This window comes from Seriola aureovittata, chromosome 4, assembly GCF_021018895.1.
Source record: "Seriola aureovittata isolate HTS-2021-v1 ecotype China chromosome 4, ASM2101889v1, whole genome shotgun sequence".
Lineage (NCBI taxonomy): Eukaryota > Metazoa > Chordata > Actinopteri > Carangiformes > Carangidae > Seriola > Seriola aureovittata.
Window position 1 is genome coordinate 25,132,162 of NC_079367.1, and position 20,722 is coordinate 25,152,883.

The 20,722-nt window shown below is 41.5% G+C and overlaps 1 protein-coding gene across 1 annotated transcript in view; it reads left to right on the forward strand.

Annotated features, from left to right (window-relative positions):
* Positions 1-3,875: 3,875 nt before the first annotated feature.
* Positions 3,876-20,722, forward strand: part of LOC130167803 (uncharacterized) — a 39,628-nt gene continuing 22,781 nt past the window's right edge. The window contains exons 1-4 of the mRNA XM_056374297.1: positions 3,876-3,945; positions 4,326-4,473; positions 13,348-13,441; positions 19,073-19,174. Of these exons, the coding sequence (XP_056230272.1) occupies positions 3,876-3,945; positions 4,326-4,473; positions 13,348-13,441; positions 19,073-19,174 (414 nt within the window). The remainder of the gene's footprint in view (positions 3,946-4,325; positions 4,474-13,347; positions 13,442-19,072; positions 19,175-20,722) is intronic.

The following is a 20,722-nucleotide window of genomic DNA, read 5'->3' on the forward strand; positions in this document are numbered from 1 at the left end:
ATCAGCATTTCTCAGATGCTGTCCGGCAGACATGCTGTGTCAGAGGGGCTGTGACCTGCAGCTAACGTTTGCTCAGCTTGTTTCTCTGATAACTTGTAATCCAAAAGCTCGATAACTAAAATCCTTCATCTGGTTCAAATGTATGGTTGACATTGACCAATATCTAAAAAGTGTATGGTAAAAATGTGGCTGAAAACAACACTGACACATGAACAAAGAGAATATGATGCTATTGACAGGCAACGGAATAAGACAGACCTTTACCTTGATGTTTTTATGATTAAGAGTTTATTGTTTATACGATAAACAAAACATATACTGAGATGAGGACAAGAAAAGAAAGAAAAGAGAAGGACCAACACGGTTGTGGTTAAAAGTTTGGAGCTTGTCCACTGGTGTTCCAACCAAATGTACTTTATGTAAAAGGTTACTGTTAGTTTTATGAGCTGGAAACATCATTTAACGCCCAATATATAAGAATGGTACTGCCTCCATTTTCAAGTGATACTTCTCTACCTTATCAAGCAGCTTATATGATAATTGTTCTAGAACAACCAGGTGACCAAGAGAAGTGTGCTGGTGCATGGGAGACTTTCCATTCTCTGGATCCAGTCAGCGTGTGGTGGAGACGAGCCACTTAATGCCGAAGGGTCACCCACAATAAACAGCCTGGAGGAGAAAGGGATATCTAGGCTGGCCATTTTTTTCTATAACGATGTGTAAAGCAGACCAGAGTACCATCTTTGTCATGACACCTCCAGCACTCAGAGCTGTCCACCAAACCCACCTAATGCATCCTGGATGGCGTCCAGTAGACTCTATTTATAATTTTGAATTTGATCAGCCTTGATCGCAGTTCCCTACGATTTTTTTTCCACCAATCCCCATAATTGTTCCCCATTCACCCTCTGTAAGACCCTTACCATGATTCAAATCACAGAGATTGAAAATTGCTACAAACATTTGGGATAAACTAATTACAGTGGCTGTTTTCATGAACAAAAAATGCATGATGTCCTGGATCTTTCCTGGAAAAGAACATAGCCTCTCCTGACCATTAGCTATACTGTATGTAAAATTACAAAATTAGAGTCTTTCTTTATATGAAAGTTAAAGTCAAAGTTGGTTTGCTGTTGTAAACCCTTTATATCTCACACCTTGCTGTGCAGCTAGTTGAGAGAGAGATTTTCCTCTTCCTGCTAACAGCAGAGTGATGGTGTTGGTGCTGGCACCGTTGGTGGCTGTGAAAGCAGGAAGCAGAGAACTAGTGCAGACAGTAACTCAGTCCCCATGCCTATTACTGTTGGCAATCCACTGTTTATTCTACAACAAGGACAAAGCCCTCTTCATGTAGTACTGCCTGTTGTGTGCAGTGTGGGGGGATTTCCAAACAATTACTTTCACAGGACTAAGTCACGGGCATCAGAGAATACTAAGACAACAGAAATTTGAGTCTCTGCTAAAGATTAGAGCTACAATGCACCGAGCACAATCGAAGGTTAGGCGTAAGTACTTGTCAGTGACTCATTTGTTTGTCAGGGTTGCCTGATCACCTAATTTGTCCTCAGCTCTTGTGGCATTTGGACACTTGAACTCTAAATTCCACGCTTGTCTTCACATTCTTTAGTATCTCTTGTCCTTGAGTGCTTCTTTAACGCTCTGGGTGTATTAATGCCATTAACAATCCAGCAGTGTGTTGTGGGCTGAACTGTGATGTTAGAAACCGGCACTTTGATGAAATAGGACTGACCTCAGTAGAAGTACGACCGTGTTTCTAAATGTCCTTGAAAACATGTTCCCTGCAGTGACTGAGTCATCAGGCACCAGCTATCTGGTACAGTTGTACTATCTCACTCGGACTAATGGGATATGAAGGTGTGCTGCTGGCTGCACATACAGTAGACGGGTTTGGCTGGAGCGGAGTGTAGCTCTCGCTTTTGTAATGAAAAAAAAAAAAAAAAAAGTCCCCTCTCAGTGGTATCATACACAGTGTGGGAGTAACGGTGCACGCTCGCTAATCGTTTTGTTTCAGCGTCCACAACGTGACGTTTTGCAAAACCATTTCAACGTGATTATGATGCTATAATGTAAAACTCATGTACTGAAAATAAAATCTTCAATTTTTGATGATTCTGCAGCTACATAAGAATTAGACAAAGCGCTCAGACTGCGCGCCAGATGGCTCACCCTACCTTTATGTGTTAGGAGGTGACAGTTTAAATCCTGTGTGCTGAGTGCCTAGGGCTCCACTACAGGGAAATTGCATTCTGATCCAGTTCACTCCTCTTGTGTGTTAGTGTTATACAACAGACTATTGTGTTTGGCATTTGCATTAGGGCCATAAAATTCACCTCGCTGGCTTTCCCTTATGTAGTGCGATGAGACAACAGTAGGAGTTCTAGTTTATCTGTTGCCATGCTACAGCAAGATCACATCCACGCCCGGTCTTCAAAGCTCCTCTGCAGCCTTTTTATTGAAATGCATCACAAGAAAGGAGCGTGTGTGGTTACAAACCTATTTACTTGCTTTTGGTGTGTAGATTTGACATGACTTTTAAGTACCGGAGGACAGAAAATTAGAGCAGCAGTGACAAGCATGGCGTGACAGGACAATCTGATGGACATGATATGTAATCACCGACTTTGAGGCAACGAGTGTTGGGTACAAGGTGGGCCAAACGTGGCTGCTATTGTGCGGCCGTATGTGAAATAGTCCTCTGTGAATCCATCATTATGGGCAGTGAATCAAGCAAGCAGGCAGGGGCTGCTGAGAAGAGGCCCCCTGGGAGCGAGGCCTTGTTCTGTCACTACCGGGAGGGACGACCAGATAATAATGGAGACATCATGAGGGCAGGAGATAGGCTTTCCTTTTCAAAGTGGGAGACGGGGAGAATTTGCGGTGTCCCATCACAACAGGCTCACAGCCATTGATTGGTCCCTGGCCTGTCTTAAAAAGGACAGCTTTAACAGCTCCTGTTGAAGAAAACAGATGCCAGTGCTGTTTGCCACCACAAAAAAAAAAAAAAAAAAGACACATTATGCTTCTCAAAATAGATGAGTTTACTATTCTGGTAATACCCGGCATCAGATGGGACACAATGGAGGAGGTTCACATGGGACCGGCAGTAATTATCTACCTTAAAACAGATGAATTACATTCTGATCTAATACAGGATAACTCATAGCTGATATGAGGTGTAAAAGCATAAAGTAAGACGATGATTTCAAAGTATGTCCCATTTCTTACAACATATTGAGGTAAAACAATTGCTATCAAAGAGTATATTTATTTTCCAGTGTTTCTAGCAGCTCCAGACGCTCCCTCCGGCGGTGGTCACAGATTACTTTTGACAGTCACTTTGAAGACTCTCAGAGACACTTCCAAAAATTAAGTTTAGGAGATGATGGTAGCCCAGTGCAGCTCTTAAAAATAGGTTACATCAATATCTTAAATTCTAATTTTCCACTGCAATCACGAGCCTTTTTAAAGTTAATAGCCTTGGCTTTAACAACAGAGGGAGGGGGGACTGGAGTATTGAACACAGAGCACTGAGTCTAACATCAACAATCTGCATCTGCAGTGTTTACTGGGTTAGACCTGCGTGTCTCCTCCATAAGTCGGTCGAAGTGACAGCTGCAGACTAATTTTTCCATGTTTTGCTCTCAGCTGAATTAGGTAAATTGTTTTACTTTGGAAACCAAACACATTCTTTCTCAGCAGCGCTGGAAATTTATTTTTGCATTTGTTGCCCCCCTGCTGGCAAGGACTTTAAAATATAATAGCTTTGTCATGCTTTTAAGAGTGCATTTAGGTTCACTGTCAAAACCAAGCCAATTTAAGCTCCTTTTGAGCAGATGATGGAGCACACATTAGAAATGCAGCAACAGCTGCTGAGTGACCACAACAGCATGGTATTCATGCAGTGCCAGGGCAGGCGGGACAATGGTCTCATCCTGAAATATGTGTCTGAAAATAGTATTTTATGACTGAAAGCCTCAAGCCTGGCTAATGTCATGTCAAATGGCTTGTAAATATTTTCCTTTTACAATAGTCTATTGTATTTGTCCCTCTTTTTTGGATCCGTTGCTGGCTTCATCATGAAATATTTTTAACCAGCTGCTCAAGTATGTTCAGGATCTTAGTGATTTAAATGTTTTCCTGCCCACAGACGTGGAAAAGCTCACATCGCCTCAACAGGAAGTCATTCACATGTGATATTAGTGAACTTTCTTTATCGTCACTGCTAGTTTTGAAGTTCAGCTCAGCAGCATCAGTTACTCTGAGAGCACCTACCCTGACACTGTTATGTCTCCTCTTGTCTGCAGAGAAGCCACTGCCACAGGGTCCCCCAGGTGGTGTTATTGGGATCCTTGGAGGTGTCGTTGCCATCGGACTCATCGTTGGTGTGGCTGTTACTGTTTTCATGGTCCATCGGCGGCAGCAGAAGACCCGCACTGAGACAGATAATGACCTGTGAGTACCCAGCCTCTGCCAGAGAATATTGCAGGGGGCCGGACAGGTGGTAAGATTACATGTGAACTCTTGTCAGCCCATGAGAGAGAAACACTTTGAAAAGGACAAATCATTTTTTTTTTTGGGGGGGGGGTAATATGTTCTGACACAGAGGAATGCAGTACAAACATGTCACTGCCTCCTTCTCATTCATCCTGAGAGCCAATAATCTCCTTTCTTATAGGTCAGTTTATGAAAAATAAACTAATTGCACCCAGACTGAAGAAAGAGCAAGTTTATCTTCATTTACAACAGCAGATAGAATAGATGATTATCATTAAAGCTGCTGCTATTAAGTGGTTTCTTGATTGTAACGTAGGCTGTAGTGAGCCCATTTCCCATTAAAAAACTATTGTTTTAATCAGGACTGATTACAGGACCATGCGCTGCAGTCTCCTCTTGGGAAAGCTTCATCTCTGTTGGATCGTTACGATATCATCAGGAAGTGAGGGAGATTTTTCCAGGAGATTGTTGGAGCATGCAGCGGGTCCAAAGGTCGGGGCTGTCTCTAAATGTTATTTGGAGAAACAATTGTGGAATTATGCAAATTAATTTGAAACAGTAACTAGCGGAAGAAAGATTTGATGATTGGGTTTCAGAAACACATGCACATCTAAAATCCAGAGCAGTTCAGCGTGGAACAAAGACGAGACAGATGATATGATTCAAATATTGATCTGCTTCTATCAAATCAGAAGTCTGCAGAGGCGACATCTGTAGGTGTTGTAAAAAAAAAAAGAATTACTGCTCAGAATGTATTTTAGAATAAATAAGACGTGCTTCCCTGCATCCATTACGCCAGGCAGATTGCTGTTAAAGATTTAGGGACCCTGCACCTCTCCAACTTTATTTACTCCTGCTCCCCCTCCTCCGGCCAACCAGGTAATTTTGTTCTGCTTGCAAACCAGGGGCCATGACAGTTTTGAACATTGCCAGCTGCTGCCTGTACACAGAGGGGAAAAAACAGAAGTTGCAGAGGCTGCAGCTGAGAGAACAACAAGCAACAGAGCTGTGGAAATCTAAAATATCTTTTTGAGCAAAAGGTGATAAAAGTCTCCTCCATCTGTTTAGGAAGAATAGTTAGAAGGATATTTTCAACCAAGAGGGTAAGTAAGCATTCAAGTTGAATACTACTAATTGCCTTTGTTTAAAACACCTGGCCACGACAGATAGCTCAATGGTTGCCAGGGTTTCCATGATGCTCTTGGCTATATGGGATAAACAAGATGCAAACCACATACCCATGGGAATGATGCTGCTGTGTGCAGGGGTTGGCTATCTTCCTCCCTGGGAATATTACCAAAACAAGCATGGTGGGGGGTGGGGTGGGGTGGGGTTGGGGCGGGTGGGGGGCTGCAGAATCTGGTTGAGGGTGCACATGAGCCTTTAATCAACTCACATGATGAGATTATAATGCTTATTTTAGAGCGCACCCCGCCACCTCCCCCCTCCAGAATCTTGTAATTGATTTGATATCCAAAGCAGTGAGGCTAACATCAAGCGTCAACAACCCGCTCTGCCAGGTTGTTGGCCCTCCGCGGCGCCTCCTGCTGCGCGTCGCGGCGCTCTCTGGTGGTGGCTGCCGGTCCACCGCTGGTCCACCGCAGAGACCCAGAACTCACACTGGCTCTACCTCTCAGGAATGCTTTTCAAGACAAATGAAGCACAGAGACTCTTACCTCTCCCATTGCTTTCTGTCTCTTTCTCCCTACCTGCTAATCTATCTTTCTTTCTCTCTCTGATGCCGAAGTAACTGCTCTCTGTTTCCCACTCCCCTCCCTCAGCATTGCTGTTGCTGCTGTTGCTGATAGTTGTGTGACACAGGCTCCAGAGAAGCCAGAGTCCCCCACAAGGAAAGTAGAGGCACCTGACCCCAGTCTATCCCCCGCTGAACCCTGTCCTCCTGGATCCTCTGTTCTGTTGCCTGCATGTAACGGTGGCCTGCAAGTGACATACTTGAGCACGCCATTGTGAGCACTGAAAGCCACAAAATGTTCATCGACATGATCATTTACTAGACATTCACACTGAACGTGATGTCTAAATAACGTGGAATTGGAGGAATTTCTATTTTTCTTTTGATAGCATTCAACAAACTGAACATTTGAAGTGAAATTCAAACGTGCATGAGAGAGAGAGAAAAAAAGAAAAACTCACCCAGCTCCATCAAATAAAGGCAGAGCAGCTTGATAAACTACTGTGAATGGAAATTAAGCTCGATGAAAACAGTGCCAAGATAAATCAAACTTAATTAAAAGTCTTAAGATAAAAATATCCACTTAGAGTTTATCAGATTTGGGGAGCTTGGACAGAACAGAACACGTTTTTGATGAGATTGAAACACACATATCAAATTGTTAATCGGATGGAAATGTGTAAGCTCGCTGAGGCATTGTTTTTTCGTTCCCGTCACATGAAGCTGAAACTCAATGATAATGTCTTTGTCAACAGACCACATTGTGCAACCTCTCTCCTCTGCCTCTCGCTCTTTCCCTCCCTTTTGTGTGCATGCTTGTTGTCAAATATGCATGACAAGAGTTATAGTTGTGTCAGTGCTGTTTAACTGTTGTTATTGTTTCCTACTTGTAGCTCGGCATGTTAATGCTTAATGTAGTGAAATGTGACTCACAGCTTTAATTGTCTAGATGAATATTTGTTTCTCTTTTCCTGTGGCTTAATTGTCATCAAACATGTTCAGTGTCTTACAAAGGAAATGTTTACTTTTTTTTTTTTTTTTTTGATTTTTGATTTTTGAAATGTCTAATTATGTGAATGCAGACAAGTTGCAAGTGAATGTGTAGGGTTTATTTCACTGTAGATAACCACTGCGAGAAATTCATAGTTTTATATGAATGTCTGTTGTCAGGGTAAAAGGGGGGAAGCATTTAGCCAGACTGTTTAATTCTGCATGTTGATGAGCCGTTAATCAAGCCTGGGCATTTGATAACATGCCTGACTGCACCGCCAGTCACGCCTCTGTTTGCCCTCACAAAGCAGCACATGATGTGACTCATAATTGGTCAATCCTAATATATCACTGGCCCTTTAGAGGCTGCACTGGCACAATAGTCAACTGATTATCAAAATGGATGGGCATTGTCAAAAGCGATGTTCTCAGAATAATGTGTTCATCGCTCTGTCTTTCGCCCCGGTGTGATGTATGACCTCCAAAATGCTGAAAAGCGCTGCCAATCGAGGCGCCGTTCCCCCCTGCAAAATGAATCCGCTCGCTCGTGTTCCTGATGTGCAGCTGGTGTTGACACAGTTGCAGATACTCGCTGGTATAAATCACTCTGGTGCCAACTTTTCCCGGCCGTATTTACCACGATATCTGCACAGAATCACATGCAGGATGTAAAAAGATGCTGAGTTATGAGCTGGATGTCACTGTCACCAAACTGCATCAACACTACATCAAGTGTGGGTATAAATTCTCCCACCTTAGGGGGAGGACATGGTTTCCCAGGACTGAAACGTAGAAACCACCGTGATTTTGGAGGACAGTCGAAATTATTGATAGACTCTACAGTAAAGTCAAACTGAAAAAAATGGGATGTTGCAGTTATAAAAATAGATGTCTCCTTCTGTGGCACAATTTGAAAGACGACACTGGCAGACGTGTTTGATCCTGTGTACCCTTTGATATATAAATGGTCACCAGTGCTTTTCACCATTGCTGTGTGGAGACCTTTAAAATGTGATAAATGGTAATTCATTGTTGGACAACTTCTAGCTTTAAGCTGTAACCAAAGTAGGATTGTCTTTCTTGTCTTTCTGAGTCATTCAACATGGACTGTCATTGTACTGGGTGTGAATTTGAATCAATCACTGTTGTTATTAGTAAAAAAAAAAAGTAAAAATGGTGCTTGGTTACTTTGTACAGAATGTTATACATGCAGTACAACTGTCTATAACAATCACCTTTATTTTCATGTTCTTTTGTATAGCAGTGTATGTAATCTTGTTTCAATGCCTAAGGTGTTGAAAAGGGTTTGGAAAGTGGCCGTGTGTGTATAACTGTAAAGTTAAATGTTCTGAGAAGCAAAACCCTCCCCCAACAACAGAAATAGTTTTTGATAAACTTGTCAAAGAACAAAAACAGAAGTCATTTTGTTTCATTCTTGTTTTGTTCTTTCTTCTCTTGTGAGAACAGAAAAAGAAAAAGAAAAAGAAAAAAAAAGCTGAGCTGTGCAAAGTAATTGTTGTCCGCCTTTTGAAAAGATCGCAGCGAGACAAAGCATGAAAGTAATTGCCTCCTAAAGATCAAATCACATTTATCCCGTCTTGCAATTAAAAGTATCATTAGCATTTAAATTGCCAAATAAGATTGTGATCAACAGAAATCAATGAGAGCACCAAGGATCAGCTCAAACACTTCACATTGTTTTCCACGAGCAGGGCTGTGGTCATATGGCGGCTCTTTAATCCAAAACGCTTGTGGGGATGCGACACTTCACTTTCAGCAGACAGGAAGAGTCTTCTCTGACTGTCACTCTGAGGGGACACCGTAGCTCTGATTATCTGCGGCTCCAAATCTGCCACTATGTTGCAAAAATTTCGAATAGAAAGGTCACCTTTTTCTGAGTGCATTGTAAAAGTTATTTTCTTTGCTGTAAATCTTCCGTCACAGATTACTCTTCTCAGTTTAAGGATTAGTTATGTTTTCTCCTCGCTATCCCCCCTAAATCTCCCCTTAAGCTGCCCTGAGCCTTTTGTAGCCAACAGAGCGAGGAGGAGCGAGGTCTTCAAGGTGGATGTCTGAGGAGAAAACAGTGCAAACTTGAATGTAGCTTATGGTTCCCTGCCCAGTTGCTTTCTGTTCCCCACAGGCTTGTGGTGCTTGTCAGTTTTCATTAGTGTCTGCCTCTCACAAAGCCAACGCCCACATGCTGCCTGCATCACATTCAGCTCTGAGGAAGTGTGCGAGGTATCACACAGCTGAGATGCACAGGAGGTGGTCGAGCTGAGGTGAACACCATAACATCTGACAAATGACGACTCGAGCTAACGTTAAGTGCAAAGCGCAGAATTAATTATATTGTAATGCATCGGGGGTGGGGGGTGGGGGGTGGGTGGGGGGGGTGCACATACGCAAATCCAAAGTGCTGAATATTTTACTCACCATATGGCCTAAGTATACATCACAGCAGAAAACAACCCTTAATAAATACTTAATGTTACACCGCCTATCACCCATACTTGGGTTGATTTCTGTCGTGTACTTCACATCATTTTTATTCCCAGTGGCAATTCCAGCCAGTAAAAGGTTACGTCTCCACAGATGGTCACTCAGACATGTTAAACCAAGCAAGGCTGCATACATTAATCAACAAGAAGCATGAACAAAGGAAAAATAAATATATATTTAAGATCAAAGACTGATCTTATTTAGCTTGAAAGCCAGCTTTGCATAGAAAAAACCCCAGCTCTCTGTTGTACATTTCAGTCCAGCTTCAATTAGTTTTACTAGAGTCTCAGTTTGCACGAGCAGCTCATGTCGTGTCCCAAATGCTACATGCTAATTCTGAGCTAGGTCTGAGCGTATCGTGCGGTTACACTGGAGAAGAGACAAAACGAGTAAACTCACATGTTCATATGCATACTAAAGTTGCGTAATCTTTGAGTGCACTATCAATAGACACCTTTCCCAAAATGCCTTGCACAGGAAATTAGGAGGCTCACAGCTGGAAAAACATGAAAATCAGGCAGCTTCAGGAACATTTTGAAAAACAAAAAAATCTCTCTGCTATATCACAACTTGGCTCTGTTTTTCTTTGTTTTAGCTTTCAATATTGCTATACATGTAATTCCCACCTGTTTCCCTTCAGAGATCTGACAAATTATATGAGATGGCTGAAAAACAGAAGCAGACAGATGATCACATGGATTTTGAAAAACCTACTGCAGAGAGAAAAAGAGGGAGAACTGTAAAATTACTTACCAAACTGTCCATTGTTAACATTCATTGCAGTAACATTCATACAGATCAACCTCCTGGTTTAACTTTGACCTGTCCTACTTGCCATAGCTGTGCTCACACACAGATTTCCAACAAACTGAGGGATTAATAGCTGTTTTACTTTCAGTTCCACCTCCTCCCCTGATAAATTGACTCAGATAGCCAGGCTAAATTGTTGGCTTGTTTAAAATTTGTCTGATAATCCCACCACTTGTGTCTTGGCACGTCAGACTTGCAGCAATGGTACTGTGTAAGCAGATCTCAGCAGTTACTTTGGTGTGTTTAATGTTTTCATAACTGATAGAAATGATGGCCAAAACTGAGAAAATTGGAATAAACTGAAATGATCCCTTTGGTGCTACATTTGCTTGATTTTGTTTTTAATGTGCTGTTGATGGACACTATAGTTCCACAGTTCATTGCTCACAGGAAAGGGAGGAGCTGCTCACAGCTGGAAACATGAAAACAAATTATGGATTGAGACAGTTTCAGGAGCATCTTTGAAAACAAAAAAAACGAAGTATTAGGCTAAATCTTTGGAAAAACATTTAGCTTTCCCATTCTTGAGTTTAATTGGCATTAGTTTTCAAATATAACAGTAAGTTTGACATTGACGGACGTTTTCTTTTATTACTTTCCGCTGCAAGACAGCAAAGTACATTCATGCCCTGTATACTAACATCAACAGTGTACTTAAAAGATTAGTACTTTGTAGTCTTAGTCTGTAGTATGGAATTGGGACATGGCTTGAGTGACTGAGCACACAGCCGTACTGTATGTTTGTGTGCTCTGCACACATGCTGCTTCATCACTTCAACACTGATGCTACTTTTCGCTCTGTTTTTCTGCTGTTGTCAACCAGTAGTGACAGTCTATACACTGATGGTCTCCTGAGGCTGCTGCTTGTGCGTAACATGATTACAGATGTAGCTGAATTCAATCAAAGGGAGGTACGACTAGGGGAAAGTGGTTGCTGTGGGGTGGTAGTCATGAGTCTCTTCATGTTTGGTCAGATTTAATAAACCCACTCTGCATATAGGGCCCCAACACGCCACTTATTTCAACAGGCTTCTTCAGAAAATGTACGATGAAACGCATCACTGGGGGTCCGATGAGATCAAATGTATGTTGAAAAATGCAGCAGGATCTGAATGCAAATACTGCATCATACATAAACATGGAATGATTTCATTCTGCTTGAATAAATCTGTCCAAACATGATGACGCGCAACTTGACTTGTCACATAACAGTAAATATTGTATAAAATGTTCAGTGATGCCACATTTCATTTGAACAAAATGACAATTAGGTCAGTGCGTGGGGGTTTTTCATCAGCTTTCTGTTTCAGCTAACTGAGGAAAAGTCATGATTTAGTGTGTCAGTGTGTGCACAGGGCAGACAGAGGCTGAAAATTACATTTTGTCTCATACATTTCATGAAAGCAAATGATCTTGTTGGCTGTCACAGCTTTTTTTTTTTCTTCTTTTTCTTTTTCTTCTAACTTTTCACCTGTATCAGAATCCAGTCAATCATAGGCAACAGATTACAATACTTTATAATGAGCACGCTGCTGTACCTGCAGAAACCGCATTTCCACAAGACTCATAATTATCTGTCTCTGAGAAAATGGATTCTTCTCATCTGAAGGCTCTGCGATGGAGGAGGTTATTGTAGACGAGGGAGTGTGCGGCACGCTGCCTCTCTCTCTGTGTTTGCTGTGCCGCTGTGCTGCAGGCAGGCTGAAGAGGGTGCCACATGAATCTGGCAGTGGCACGGCAGCCCTGTCTGGAGACAAGGTGATACGGACTGGAAATAATGAGTGTGAAAGAAAGAGTTAAGAGGTGCACTCATGCACAAATTTTCTGCACATTAAAACGCCGGCTTGGCCTTGCAGAAAGGTCATGTTATTCAATAAGGACGTAAACCAGTGCGAATGGGAGGCGGGAGGAGCCGGAGATAATGCATGTAGGTACACAGCTCAGTGTCTGTGCTCCACTTCATTATCTTTGATCACTCCTGATATCATGTCAGAATACAGAAGATGACATCTGACTACCAGCATGTTTGAGGGAAGGGGTTTTCTTTGTCAGGATTTCGTAGCAACAACCCTTCTGCTTCCTTGTCTGAAATAATTATCTGCATGCACTTCAAACTATTTCAACATCAAGCTCTCAATTACTGCTGTCTTTCCTGTTCACAATTTAATTTACCTTTTTATTATCATATCAATGACTATGCGCTAGAGTGGCCAGTGGAAAATTCATTGCTGGTTTGAAGAAAATTGTTTTTTACTGCTCTGTTAATGGCGGCATGTAAATAAGCACAGGTGTTCAGTGGTTGAGGCTTTGCTCTTCCCCAGGTGTGTCAACAGAGGGACAGGGTGAGCTCACTGGGATTAGGGCATGTTAGTACCAGGGATCCAGGGAAAGGTGGAGAGCAGAAGGTGCCTGCTGAGCTCAGTGAGTCACAGCTCAGGACGACATGTCAAACAAACAGTTGCTGCACAGTAGGCAGGGTGTTTGTCCACGTGGCACTCTGGATGAGGCTCAATCCACCCTAAGGACTTGACTCACACATGCCCTTCTCCCTGCCCCCTATACCCCCTCCATCCCCATCTCCTCACCTCAGTGTCCAATTACAGCCCACTCTCATTAGCACAGTGTCTCTCCAGCGAGAGCCTTTGAAAGGGCAGGGGGAATGGCTGCCGCCGCAACAAAGCCACCAACACGAGATCTATCAAAATCGAAGGAAAGAGTGAAAAAGGCAAGTGCAGGCAGGACTTCTCATTATAGAGTGCTGTAGAAGGTGAGGGACGTGAAGAGTGGCGATCCCTTACTGTGCTGAGTGTCATGTTATCTTTTCACTCTCTTAACAGGACCGACCTCCCACCCGCCCACAAACCAGCCCCTCCCCCGCCCAAAAAGAAGAACAGTGACATGAAGGGACACTTGACGTCCGATGACATCCAGGTAAGATCCTCCCCCTCCTTTCCTCTTCTCCCGTATCCTTCTCCTCTCTGGCTGATCTGACACAAACTCTCCACATTTCTGTGTCACAGTGTTTGAGTGAAATGTTGCCAATTTAATCCCAAATATCTTATATAATATAAATCATTTACAGTTAAAAGAGCAGTTCTGCACTAATATGGCAGAGTTTTACTTTCTTTTTCTTTCCTTGAGTGTGATTTTACTTTAAATCAGCTAGACTGGCATTTATAGCTGAGGTGGAACGACAATATAGCAAAATGTAATTCTAGAGGCAGGAAGCTTTTTTTTTTAACAAGTACAGTATTGCTCATCTTTCAAAGCTGTCTGAGTGTTTCTCATCCTCTTCTCTGTCACACAGTTTCCCAACAATCCAGTTACTGTACAATTAGCCGAGAGCGATTGAATATCTAAATATAGAAACGTCTTGTTACTGAGTGAAGCCAGTAACATTTAACGTAATTACCAATCTGACACTAATTAATCCCCATCTTAATAAGTAAAGTCATGTTAAGTGGGTCATTTTCAACACATCAAGACTGACCTTGCATTGCAGCATCAATATTAAAGAGTGCCTTGTTGTTAGCTGTGATTATCTGCAGCATAGGTCTGATCATTGTATGCAGTACATGTGTATTGTGTAGATTCCAAAGTGCCACTCAAGTCTGATAAACAGCTTCATTCCTCATCAGTGTTTTTTTTTGTTTTTTTTAACCCCGAGACGTGATTTCATGATCTGAATGAACACTTCTGTTATTAATCAGAGATGAACTGAACATCGAGCGGATTAGTGAGGAGAATCTACTCCTTTAACAATTGTCTGTGATCACTGATCTGGGCTGAAACACTCGCTGACACTGCACAGACCTGTGTTTGATCCCTGACAGTGGTGGTTTTGGGACAAACCTCATTGTTTTAAGCAGGTTTTGAGGATGTAGCGTGTTCATACTGGAACAGCGACACAGTCGAGTACACTCAAAACAGTGAGTACACATACTAAAAAGCAATAGACTTGTTAGATGTGTGCTGTTGATTTTCTCACAATGTAATGCGCAAAGGAAAAGAGGAGCTTCTCACAGCAGGAAAAGAATGAGATAAATTGTAAGAACACTTCAATCGATTCTTTGATTAAAAAAAATAGCAAAATATTTTGCTGTGTTTGATTGACAGTGTCACTCTGAAGTGGCAATGTGATTGCCTTTGCACAGCAGGCATATCAAATTATTTTCTGTACAACAAACTGAAGTTTATTGACTTTTTGTATAGACAGTGTTCATTAAAGGTTAGAGTGCAGTACTGTATGGAATTAGCATGTATGGAATTCGGACATGGCTTATGTGTCTCAGAGGAGGTGCACAGCTGTCCACAGTGACGGTAGGACAGCTGCCTTCCCTTTGCACCAGTTTACAAAATTGCAACATAACCTCAAACCTGACGCCATGCCTCTTGAATCGCAGCGGGTCAAAAAATATTCCCATGTCCCTTCTGGACATTTGAAATCTCATTTTCCAAGGTTTGCACCAACTCTGCACTGGCTCTTGGTCAGTGGGACCGACATTTTAAATCAGCCAGTGGTCCCGTAGAACAATACTCTTCTGTCAGGCTTGCAGGGAAACATCATCTTTCACTGGAGTGTGTTTGCTGTAGTTTTGTCCACACACAAACTACAGTTTAGGATGGTGACTCTCATAAGAACCGGAGTGCAGCAGTAAGAAAACATCAAAGGTTGTAGATAGTGAGCATGGGTCCACAGAGACCTTTGGTGTTGTCAAGGACTAGAGTACAAAATAACTGGTAGCTCCAAACTGTGGAGATAAAGTGGAAAAAAGAATTATTGGAATCTGGATAATTAAAAAAGAGATTTTAAATCCAACTTTATGATAGGCTTTATAGCTCCAAGGTCAAACTCCTGGACATCTGGGCTGAGAAAGTAATGGAGAGAAGTGGAAGTAATGTGCTCTCCTCCCTACACAACCACTGCAGAGGAGTACTTGAGTAAGGCACCTAATGCCCAATTCACTGGTGATTAGTGGAAATACGAAGCTGTAACAGACACTTTACAGGATTTAATGTGTTGTGTTTTATAGTTGCTTTAAAAGAAGCTGCAGACTCAGCAAGCCTGCATCTGGAAAAATAAAAGTAAGCAGAGTAAAAAAAAAAAAATAAAAAAAAATAAATCACAGCAGGTTTATGACAGGATGGGTAAAGTATGCATGAATAAACAATAATCACTGACGCATAAACAATAAGCATCCCTGTTATACAAGTACGAATGTGCAGAACAAAATATATAAATTACCAGACCAAAGCGATTTTTTAAGGTCGAAGGTTCTGAGTGTTTACAGCTGTAATTCACTTCTGTGCAGCAGGTCATGATGGCTGCACCTTCAATGTTTGTTTGGCAAAACAAGTTCCACATGAACTGAAGTAAAACAAAAAAGCTGTTCAGGGATCATCTGAGTTACGACTTTAATCACAAACCTTCCTTCAGCTCGACAAGTTTCTCGCCTGTCAATCATCTTGATGAGCCGCGTCTTGAAATGACACTGAGATAATCAGCATCTGTACAGAGCCGCCAGGCGATTTGTAATAATAACACAGTTATATTTATTGTTCACTACAACTGCTGCGGGTTGAGCTTTGGTAGACTCCTTCTTTTTTCTTCTCTTGTCTTACCATTTTTCGAAGACACAAATTTACCATAGCAAGGTTTGATCAAACACCCAAGAGAGCTGCATTTCAAATTTTAATCATAATGAACAAATAAGAAATAATGAAATGCGTAAAATTAAGAAATGGAGACACGAACAAAATCATTGACTTAAAATTTAGAAAAAAAATATTTGTTTCTTACTGCTCTCTGATGATGTTGTTTTTGCTGTGGCCGCTAGACCCTCAGCCCTCGCTCCGAAACATCATGAAACACCAGTGACAAGCCAATTTTAGGAAAAGTTTGGATTAAGGCAAACAAACAGGCACACAGATGCAGAAAGGCAATTGCAAATGCAGTATATCCTCTTATTGCAACTGGAGCTTGAAAAAGTTGGATGTTGCTGCTTTATTTCGGTATAGGTTGCTAGGTGATTCGACTGGCCTGAAGAAATTGGCAGCATCATGGTTTTATCATTGCCCAATGCACAGAGCAAAACTGGCAACGCAGCCAAAGTATAAACATCTGCGCTCCCGACATCACAAACACTCAGAGTATGTTGCTGTGAGGTGGACCCGGGGAGCCAAACAGACGACGACCGTCCAGGAAGCCGATGTCTTTATGTTCCAAACAAACGTTTCCTCCAGCTAATTGCACATCAAGCCTGGTGCTCGGCTCACTGTTCGACCACTCAGCCATTAAATTCTTCGCCTTTTGATGTAATATGAATGGAGAAGCTCACCCAAGCCAAGTGCATATTGAGTGGCATTCAACAACTATTTTTGAGTACAAGAAAAATGGGGATCAAACAGCATTTGACAGACTTTTATTCCGATTGAACAGCGCAAAGGTGTGGAGGGGAAACGCACTTTTCAATATGTCTTATATAAATCTCACATTTATTGCACTGATAACTTCATTGTTCTGGATGACTTTTATTTCCTTCATTCAGCTTTATTCCCTTTTCATTACTGACCCGTGTTAAATGAAGGTTTTGTGAACGAGTATTTGTCATTAGAAAATTAATTCCATTACATCACAAAACAATGGCAGAGCCTGTTGAGACTATCACACCTTTCAAACCCTTAAAAGGCACTCTGCTGTCAAAGGCTTCAAACCCAGCTTTGTGGTAATGACAGACTTTGACGGATCAGTTGGGAGAGCACTGCAGGGAAAGTTTAAGACTGGCGACCTGTTGAAAAAGGAAAACTATAGAGGAGCACTTTGCCCCCACCCCACCCCTCCCCCTACCACTCCTCTATACACACCGCCTCTGCTATGCTCCAGAAAACCAACAGCTGAACCTTGAATTTTAAAGTTGGAACCTTAGATATATAGCTTAGCCCCCAACTACTCTGCTGAATGGTAAGAAGAAATAATAAAGGCGGCTGTCATGAATGTTGTCATCTCTTTTATTTTCATGCCTCTTTCGAAAAACAAAAAGGAGCCTTGGGTTGCAAAAATTGTATAGTTTCATGGTGTGACTCATGTTTTTTGATTTTATATATATAGATATATATATATATATATAGATATATATATAATGGGAAAAAGGATTGGTTCCATCATCTTCCCCCTTCATGTCTTTTTAAATGTACCCTGCTCTTATCTAACATGAATGACTACCTAATTTCCAGCTGAATTTCTTTCTTTTTTTAAAGTCCTTCCACCATCACTGCGGGAATAACATCTCTAGCTGTCTTAGATAGACATTTATACAATATAATGCTACATGAAATAACCTCTTCATTATGAACCCCAAGTTACTGTGATTCAAAACACTGTTTTGAATGCGACAGTGCACAAAAAAGTCTATTAAATAATGTGGCAAAATCACTCTGTTATGTGTTATATTGAACATTAATCTCTGCAAATCTATTGTAGTATACAGTTGACTCCAGGCATCATTTTTTCTTTGAATCCACAAGGTTTCAGGCCTCCTGTTTGTTGTAATGTTCAACACTTTGCAAATGTTTTTACTGAAATAGTAGCCTATGTATATTTTATAAGCATATTGCAGTTTTCTACAGAGAGTAAATAACAACCATTTGACACATTAAAGACTCAGAGTCTTCTTTTTAAATTTAAATTCCCTGCATCTCAGACTATCAGCAGTCCAGTTTCAAATCCTCAAACACAGAGATATTCCTCCAGAATTTGACAAAGGCGAGGCACAATTGTAGAAAACCTCCATTCAAAGGCGTCTTTGCTATGGGATGAGTCCAAATATTTAAATATTTCAGTTCAGCTATATCAAACCGTTAAAGGAAACCTGTAAAGACCAAACTGGGGTTTTACATCAAGACAGGGCGTCTAGCTGTTGGAGACAGTTCATATTTTTCTTGTAAAAAAGAAAGTAGTGAGATATTCTTTCATTCAGAATAAATAAGCTCCATCCATATATTCACATTATGTGTTTGCTAAGCCATAATGAATCTGCAGCATATCTGTGTTTGTAATCGCATGTCAACTTCATGTGTGAAATAAATTACTCTGTGGTGTAGCTAGCTTGCACCTTTTGCAGTAGCTTTAGCATTTCTGCTCCACTATTTCAGAAGTTTGCATCATACCTTAGTGTGTGATATAGTGTGATACAGAAGAGATTAATTAGACAAAATAACTTTGCAAGTACATAGTTCAGCAGAGCAGCTAAAGTTCAAACTGCTGTCAAACTTTATTCCTTGTCAGATTTCACATCTCATCTCTGTTTATAACCACTGAAAAACAAATGTGAGCAAATGAAGTTCAAAAAACTTTCAACATAATATTCTGCTTCTGAAATGTTGCAGCTTTGAACTGATGTGTATGCAACAAAGGTAGTGTTTTCAGTTTTACCAGGGCTACTGGTAACATTAACCTCGGTTGAAGATTGTAGTGCAGCTCCAGTGTAAACTGGCTGACCTGCCTGGTCTGTGGACTTTTGGGGCTCATTATGAGTCTTGCTGAGCTCTTGGTGTTTCCTGTAGGTGGTTCATCTCGACAAGGAGGAGGAAATGCAGAAGCTTCCTCTTCAGCCTCCTTATTACGACATGGCGCCCTCTGAGTCGACCCCCTTCACTGATAAGCCGGTGAGTAGTGATACCATGAGCAGGTTCAAAGGAGCTTCTCTATGACAGGGTCATCCACAGCCGCTGCCTTCAGATAGTAGTAATTGCAAGTGAAAGGGTGAACTTTTCTGTGCCATTATGCTTGGAGCTTTTTGAGAATTGATTTACAAAATGGAATGCGGCGCTGTGATGCTTCCTGGAAGTCACTGAGGACCTTTAACGTAGCTGCTTTCTTTTTGCTTTTGTCTGTTGGAGGGGAGCCTCTCTAACAAGTTGACCAGTAAATCCACTGGGTTCTTTCGCTAAGCTCCTTATCTCATCATTTACATCAGCACCACTCACCTTCTGTCTAAACCTGGGCTGGCCGACGTCCTCTGTCTGTGTGTGTGGACTATTTCACTTTCTGACCCCAACACTCAGCACACACTCTGCTCTCTGCCTCACCTCCCCTCCACTTCCTCTAATCCGCCGTAATTACTTGTGTGTTTGCATGGCAACCGTGTGCAGATAAATTGCAGTGTGATGCTCTGCAGTACATCATTGTCCCTGAGTTTTACTGTTGACTATGAAGTGCTTGCCCTGTTGTATTGGATGCTTCTGCTAACTGTGGCGAGCCTCCCTCAGTGGTACAGATGCTTGAATGTTTTTGGTGCTTTATGTGCTTTGGTTGGAGTCTTGGCTTTGAGTTAAAGAAAATTAAAGTTTCCAGGACTTTTAGAAAATGCGTGTGCATGCGTAAGCCTCTGTGTGTATTGTGTGTGTGCAAGCAGAAAAATATCTTTTCAACTGTGTCTCGCTGTGGTAAATGTGAACACTTGCTGGGTCAGCCATACAACAGCCAACAAGAGCAATCTGCTTTAAATTAGCACTATGGTTGCTACCTGCATTGCTAATGAAGGTAAGAAGCGATCATGTTGCCTGTGACAAACGAGCAAACACATGCCAATGGTGTAGATGGGAAAGTGCAACCTGCAGAAAGCTGATGTGCAGAAACTGATGACAATATCATGTGGGTGTTAATCTGCATTCCTACATCAGTCTGGGTGAGTAATTAGATCAATTTGTCAGACTAATTTCAAATCAACTTAAAATATTTTAATGTCTCATTCAAAACCATTTCAGAAATTATAATCATGAGTTCAAGTCTCTATTTTCTCCCTGTCAACAAATACAATGAAAAACAAAACCCAACAATGAACACTGATCCTACTAAAAGGTTTATCTGTGTATCATGATATCATGTCATAGAACTCCATTGTTCTACAAAAACAATTAACAACACATCAATGAGCCACACTGTCACATTTGGTGACATATTCTCTCATTAAAACAAACTACAGCCACTGTTTATTCTGAGTCAATTCCATGTACACTGTGCTGCTGCCAGTAATACTCACTAGAGCACCACTTGTTTATTAATCCGCTGCTGAAAATAGTCCCCTGCAAATGCACTGTATCCTGCTACCATGTCCACCTTTTTTGGGGTTATCTTTTCTTTTCTTTTTTAATTATTTAGATTTATTTGTGACCTGTTTTTTAAGACTTATGTCTTTAGAAGGAACAAATGGG